This window comes from Lynx rufus, unplaced genomic scaffold, assembly GCF_022079265.1.
Source record: "Lynx rufus isolate CCGP_SWC_20201006 ecotype Redwood Valley unplaced genomic scaffold, mLynRuf1.p SCAF_18, whole genome shotgun sequence".
In the NCBI taxonomy this organism is placed as follows: domain Eukaryota; kingdom Metazoa; phylum Chordata; class Mammalia; order Carnivora; family Felidae; genus Lynx; species Lynx rufus.
Window position 1 is genome coordinate 26,151,881 of NW_025814832.1, and position 7,390 is coordinate 26,159,270.

The 7,390-nt window shown below is 57.7% G+C and overlaps 1 protein-coding gene across 3 annotated transcripts; it reads right to left on the reverse strand.

The window, feature by feature from the left end:
- Positions 1–612: 612 nt before the first annotated feature.
- Positions 613–7,143, reverse strand: ORMDL3 (ORMDL sphingolipid biosynthesis regulator 3). 3 transcript variants are annotated; one of them, XM_047081234.1, is made up of 4 exons: positions 7,041–7,143; positions 3,551–3,750; positions 2,680–2,831; positions 613–2,260 (listed from the first exon to the last, which is right to left on the reverse strand). In XM_047081234.1, exons 2-4 carry the CDS (start codon positions 3,722–3,724, stop codon positions 2,125–2,127), a joined length of 462 nt encoding a protein of 153 aa, XP_046937190.1. In that variant the 5' UTR covers positions 3,725–3,750; positions 7,041–7,143; the 3' UTR covers positions 613–2,124. The 3 variants fall into 3 exon arrangements, with proteins under 3 accessions (XP_046937190.1, XP_046937187.1, XP_046937189.1); XM_047081231.1 differs by having other exon boundaries at positions 3,551–3,745; positions 7,041–7,112; XM_047081233.1 differs by lacking the exon at positions 7,041–7,143 and adding an exon at positions 6,490–6,568.
- Positions 7,144–7,390: the final 247 nt, after the last annotated feature.

Sequence of the window (7,390 nt, forward strand, 5' to 3'; positions counted from 1 at the left end):
AGGAATAGCACGTAACACTGCCACAGCTCACACTGAGTGGTCCGGAACCTCAAAGATCAGAGTTCCTCCACTAAAGGACTCCTCCCCTTTCCTGGCCCCAGGAGCCTAAATAAGTCCTGGGGGCTACCTCTTCCTCTCCCACTCATGCTCACGGCAGAAGGGAGGAAGCATGAAGATTCCTCCAAAGACAGAGAGGCCAGGAGGAAATGCAGCCCTCCCAGGGAAAGAGCACTAGGGGGAGAGAAGTGAGAGCTGGGAAAGGCATTCTGAGGAAAGGGCTGGGCACCCCTCAGGACTCCGCCTTCATTTATGAAGTCATTGCCCAACTGACCCCCTCCCAGGCCACGCACAAGCCATCACTCAGCCAGCCCACGGAGACCAGAGGTAGAAGTTCTGACAGATGAACCGCCAGGCCAGGTCACAGAGCAGGATTCTGCTGCTGCCTCTGCCAGTTCCCATCAGCCCCTCAGGCTCTCTCCCGCTCTCTCCCCTGGGAGCAGCAGGAAGACCAGCAGCCCCAGAGCCCCTCACACTGCCCTCAGCAGGAACTGCTGCCCAAACCCCTGTCCCCTCCCCCAGGGCCCTCCAGGAAGCAGAGGCCAGACTCAGGGGAAACAGGAACACATTGTCCTTTATTTGCGTTTCTCAGAATACTGTACAAAGGGAGTAAAAATCCTATTCACACGTTGCTTAGAAAGATTTCGAGGTGAAAGTTCCCTATGATACATGGGGTGGGGGGCAGGGGGGCCAGGAGGCAGGAAACAGGACCAATGTCCTCCCCTCCTCCCTCAGGGCCCTGGAAGGGGGCACGGGCACCCACACCTTTTCAAAAGTAACACAGACCCTGGTCCGATTGGGGAGGGGAAAAAGGCGGCTCCTCTCCAGCCCACACTCAGGCTCCTGCCCATCTCCCGCCCTCAGGCTGAGGAGACAGTGCCCGCAGGTCACTCCTGGCTCCTTCTACTACCCTGCTCGAGCAGGGACCATTCTGTGGCCCACCCACCCCACTTGGGGGTGGCCCCATAGCCCCACATGTACACACAAGAGGCCCCGTCCAGCTCCAGTCTGCATGAGGAGGCTACGAGGTGAAGGCTGCAGAAGGGCCCCACCATTCATCATTTGTCCCGGTTTCCCCACACCCCTCACACCCCTGCACAGGGCAGTGTCAAAGCGGACATGTGCTAACGTGCTAACGATGACTCATGGGCCTCTTCCACCCCTCTCCACTCCTCACACTAACCCCGGAGCTGTAACCCCCACCTCCGACCCCGCAGCCTCCCTTCCGACTATCACCACCATGCCTGGGGAAATTAACTCTCCGAGCCTGACCACTTCCCAAAGGATGAGGCTGAGTCTGGCTTCTGTCCCCACACTCCTCCCTTATACCAATCTCTGTGGCTACACGGCCCCTTCCTCCAAGTCTCAATTCACTGTCCCCATCCCCGCCCCCCAAACCATCCTCCCCGCCTCCACCAGGCCCAAGATGAGAGTGGCCATGGCCCCCTCGCCTCTGAGACCAGGCCATCCACACCCAGCCCCACCATCCCTCTCCTTACCCTCCCCGCTCCCATCCAGTGCCCCGGGTGGGCTGTAGGGGAGCTGCCAAAAGCATGAGACTTGCAACAGGCAGTTCTCTACCCAGAGGGATGAGGCATCGTCGTGCACTTGCTTTTACACATACGAGCACACACTGAGTGTCATCCTAAAAACTTAAGAATTAAAGTGAACCAATCTAGAAGCTGTACCGTCCCCCCTGCTCTTCTTGCAGGGGTTAAAGTGCTTTAGCAGTCTGAGGATGAGCAAGTGAGCAGGGGGTTTCTCCTGTCCCAGCCTCACAGGTTGGGAGCCCAGCCCGTCCCATGACTGCCCCCACGGAGTCTCTATCCAAAAGGCAAAAGGAAAAGATCAAAAAAAATCAGAAAGGGTCAGAGACCTGGGGGGCCCACCTGAACCCCACTACAAGCTACGTCAAGTCGGCTACCAGGGAAATTGGAAGGGGAAACTAGGGCCCAGAGGCTCGACCCCCATCTCTAACAGGATCCAGAGGCTCCTTCTGTCTTCAGCTTCACAGCACAGGCCTCTACCCCTCCCCTACCATCCCAGGCAGGGGAAGGGGCGGCACCCTCAGTACTTATTGATTCCAAAAATCCGGACTCCATGGAGCTGGGGCAGCTTGGGGATGAGCACACTCATCAAGGACACAGTGTTGAGGATGAAATGGATCTGGTCGTACTTGGTGTAGAAGCTGGTGAGGAAGTACCTGGGTGGGAAGGTTGGGAAGAAGCGTAAGACTCTGTTTGGACGACCCTTCCTCCCTCACTCCTGGGTGGGGAGTGGCAGATCCCCAACAGGTGTGGAGTTATGGGAAACACCCCAGAACAGAAGTAGGGTGGCAAGATCTCCCCAGCTAGAGGTCCCTCCCGACCCAGTCCCCTTGCTTTATCCCAGGTCTGTGGGCTTACGTCACTGGCAGGAAGGAAGGCCCATTTGGTGAAACACAGGGCCAGGGAGGCACAAGGCCTAAGCCCAGCAGAAGAGCCCGGGATGCTCCAACTTCCCTGCCTCTGCTCATGCCCATGCCAAAAGCCAGAGCTGGGGACGGGTTTAAGCCTGGCAGGGCCCAGGGTTCCCCAGGCCTTGGCCTGCCTGCTGGCGTCCTCCTCCACCCAAGGCACTCACAGCACGATGGGCGTGATGGTTAAGAATTTCCGAGACGCTGTGAACTGGACCCCATAGTCCATCTGCTCCCAGTGGGTTAGCAACCTCGCCTTGCCCTGGTCCGGAGTCTCGAAGGGTGTCCCCTTCACCGTGTGCAGGAAGATGTACATGCCCTGGAGGAAGGGGACTTCATTAGAGGACACAAAAGGCAAAAGGCCCTCCAGCTCAGCTCCACCACCCCAGTCAAAGAACTGTGCTCTGGGTTAGGTGGAGCCTCCCTCTGAGGGGCAGAGGGATGTGGGCTGGAGGTCAGGATGGGGCAGCTGGGAGCCTGGCAGGAGGAGAAGGGAGCCCACCGGGTGAGAGGACAGCCTGGCATGAGGATAAGGCATGGAGAGAACTCAGCTGCAGAAATGCCCGTCCGGCCCAGTGGTAGCTTCCCTGTGCCAGCTGGGCGGGGATGAGATGACGGCCCCTGCTTGCCTACCAAAGGGTACAAGCTAGCAGGCAGGAGCTGAGGGAGCAGAGGCACCAGACTGGAAGATGGCTGGGGATCCAGACTTGGGAGAGGGGCATTTCTGTGCCAGGTTGGGCGCCTGGGTCCTGGGGACTCTCTGGAGGCCTTAGTTCAGTTCCCAGCGGGCCTCCCTCCAGGTCCACATCCTGAAGGTGTGGACAAATCTGCAAATTTTAGTCCTCTTATCAGAGTGCATGTGGCTGGCACCCAGAAGTGGGGACAAAGCAGAGATGAGAGCTGGGTCCGGGCTTGGGTGACAAATGTTGTCAGCGTGTCACCCTGACATCTGGCCCATGTTTGGGGGGCTCCTCCTACTCCTCCGCCCCACCAAAGAGCAGCCCACATGGTCGGGACGGGCAGCAGGCAGGCCCTCACCATATTATGGATGAGGTTGGTGAGGGTCCAGACAACAGGGACGCTCACAAAGGGGATGCTGAGCAGCACGACATGGAGAAGCCCGATGGCCAGCACGTAGGACAGCCAGATGCCGCGGCTGTTCATCACCCGCGTGTTGGGGTTCACCTCACTGTGTGCCGTGCCCACATTCATCCTGCTGCCCCTCTCCTGCCGCTGCTCTGCAAACAAGCAGCACAGGTGAGACAGGTCACACCACTTTCCCTGCCCCCTCACCCCATCCAAATCCCACAGGGAGGGAGGCACTGCTTTCCCCAAGAACTCCACGCAGTTCTGCTGCTTTGATTCTCAAGCAAAGAGGACAAAGAAAGTCCGCGTGGACTCAGCTCCATTGGTTTCCCACTGCCGGGCTGGGATAAACACCAGGCTGCCCTACACATTGTCCAATCGGGACAGAGGCCCTCAAGGCACCAGGACTGCCTCAGTGGATAGGTCATCAAGAGACATCCAGCCCAGAGCAAAGAAACCATTGCCTGTTCCCCAATCTCATCCTCCAGAGCATTCTGATGAGGACCCTCTTCCCACCAAGCTCAGGGGAGGGGAGAAGAGGACTGTCCCCTCAGAATCACTCAATATAACCCCTGCTGGACCGTCTTGCTGAGGGCCTGATAAGGGGCATCTCCTACCCGTGTTCCCACCACCATTAAAATTAATAAAAGGCGGTGGGGTGAGAACAGGCAGCAGTGAATGAAATATTTGGGGGTCACTGCTTCTACCCATCTCCCCTAATTATCCAATCCTGGGTCTCTCCCAACCCTGATCCAGGAAGACAGGTAAGTTGCGGGGGTGGGAGGAAGGAAAGAGAAAACAACAGACTAGGGACAACCTCTGCCCAGACTTGGAGGCCTCCTTCTTGGTGACACAAAACAACCCATGCAAGATGTTTTGTCCATTTGGCAGCCACTCAAGCTAACCCTTGTGATGCCGCCCACTCTGCTGCCAAACCACCAGGGCCCTTTTCCCCAAAACAGGAGAGGTGAAGATAGAGAACATGGCCAACATCTACAGTTCCAACGGGCAGCTGAAACCCACATCAACACACCCTGCCCAAGGACACAAAACTACACCTGGGGCCTCTCTCCTGCCCCTTTCCTCTCCGCCCCACGCATCCTCACCTCAGCCTCTTTTCCAAGCCCGTTTCCAGGTGTAAGTTACCACCATGCTCCCCCTTGCCCAGTTCCAATGGCACAGCCCTGCAGCAGGAGGAACCAGGAGGGCTGCCCTTGATGCCCAAGAAACAATGCAAGCCAGCTGCATTCCTGGATGCACATAAAGAGGGGAATGAGCAGCCCCCTTGTCTAGAGCTCAGCTGTTCCAAATCCTTAAGGGCCCTGTAACCAGCAAGGGGTGGGAACAGACTGTGCCTTTCTACTGGCTCACCTCCCTAGGTGAGGGGAGGTCCTGCCTGGTAAAGACCCTAAGGTCATCACCATGGTAACAACCCCATCTTCCCTGGGGATGCAGAAAGGGCTCCCAGATGGAGGTATCCTGGAAGTGCCCAGAAGGCCACCTCCTTCACCCTGCTGCAACAAATCCCCTCAGAGTCGGTTGCTATCTATCTCTGGCAAGGATCACAGCCAAGCCGTGTGGGAGCCAGGATTCTCAAGGATCAGTTCCTTACTTCCAGAATAATGAGAACAAGTTTCCTCTTCTCAGAGAGCCCCAAGCTAAGAGACCTCAAGGGAAATGTGACCCACAACACTCTCTCCCAACATGCAAACATGCGTGAGATGTCCCAGGGTGCATCCTGGAAGTAATGCTCCTGAGGCCCATCAGCTCAGCCCATTAGGCTGGATAATTGGGCCTAACAGAAACCCAAGGAACTAGAAAACCGAGACTAAATCAGTTGTTTACGTTCCCAGGGACTTGGAGCTTCAGTTACCCTAACATGGCTCTTGGGACACCTACTACTACGCAAAAGCCTGGGACGGTGGGGAGCTGGCTAGGAAGTGAGGCCTCTGAAGGACTTACTAGTAAGGAGAGAGGCAGAGTTCCCCAAGTCAGACCAGAAACTGCTTGCCCCTCCCCCTTCTCCCTAACCTAGACCTATAAAGGTGTGGTAGTACAGAGACCTGTAGCTGTCCCCCCGTATTTTATCCAGCAATACCACGGGCCTTGCTGAATTCCAGATCATCCTACACTCCTTTCTGGCTGAACTAGGGTATCCAATGAAGCCTGATGAGTCCAGGAGGGGCTGAGACCTAGGACCTAAACTGATACCCTTGGAAGTGTCTTCCTGAACACTAGCTCCCCTGACAGCAGAAATCCCAGAAGACCCTCAAAAAGACAGGAGAAATCAAGAAACTAAGAAAAAGATTGGCAGCCAGGAAACACTCTTAAGAGGTTTGTGTGACTAAGGGTACATATCACTTCCATGAGTAAAAAAACAAAAACAAAAAACAAAAAACAACTGCCCCTCACCCAGAAGGGGAAAAATAGGGAGAAGAACCCGGTAAAGTAAGTCTACAGCAGCTGAGGCTGAAAAGTTCTGGCCGCCCTAGCTGGCAGGTGGCTGCCGTGGCAGTGCCTGATGTGGTTTCATAACCCGTCTCAAACCAAAGCCTGCAGCAACTCTGTTCTGTTAACTACTCTCTTGCTGGTAGCTGTTTTCTACTCCTTCCCTCCCTTCCCCCCTTGGCTCCACACACAAATATCCCTGTCCCAGTCTGGCACCTAAGCCCAGGCCACAGTGCGCCCCAGCCCAGCTGCCAGGTGCGCGCTTCCCACTCTTTCCCCCAAGTAAGGGCAGCCCCTTAAGCAGCAAATCTTTTGCCTTCTAGATGAAGAGCACAAAACATCCAAGCACACAACCTGGACCCCAACAATGGGGTCCCTGGCACCCTCCACAATGCCATTTTCATTCTCCCCACCGCCCAATCCGCGGGGCCACGGTCGCTCACCTCTCAGCTCTGGCCCAGCCTCCCGGACTGGGGAGGACGGTGGAAATAGAAAGACGGCAAGTACCGGGGCGAACCCCCACTAGCAGGGGAAGAGGGTGAAAAAGAGGAGGTGGAGTCTTCGCTATTGTTGGGATTATCCGAGCGGGACTCAAGCCGAAGAGGGGCCTCCCGCTCCGCTCCCCAGCCTAGGACCTCGCACTTCAAGCCCAGCCCGGTCCGGAGCCCCACCCCCACCTCCACGCGTTCACCCAGCCCTGGAGGCGGCCAATTTATCCCCGAAGCCCAGCCTCTCCCCGCCCCCCTCCTCCAGCCGGAGCACTCCCCCACGACGGCCCAGACCCGGTCTCCTGCCCCCACTTTCCCCTGTGGGCATCCCTTCGATTAATGCACCCCCTCGGCTGATGCACCCCCTCCACCTCCGCTCACCCTGCCCGGGTCCCCTTCAGCCCCGGGCGCCTCCCCAGCAGCCCCCACTTTCTTTCCCACCCTGCCTCTAGCCCCAAGAGGAGGCTTCTGGTTCGGCCACCTCGAAGCCACTCGCCGGGACTCACCGCACAGGGCGGGCGGTCGAGGGCCCAGGAGGGGTGCCCGGGGGCGGGGGCCGCTGCTGCTCCAGCAGCTGTAACAACCCGCGGCGGCAGACACCCCGCTGGCAGCTCGGGCCGAATCAGCGCCCCGCGCCGGCCCCCGCGACGTCACCGCCCAGCGCCGTCCCACCCAGTGCTTCCTGGGAGTTGTAGTTTCTCAGCCTGCCTGCGTGCGGGGTGGGGGACCGGTGCCTCCTGGGAGTTGTAGTTTTCTGCCTCTGCTGCAGTCTTGGCCTCGCTGGGGCTGCTGGGCCAGACGTCTCGGTAGCCCGGGAAACTAACATCAGAGGGTGGTATTGCTTTGGGGTGTAACA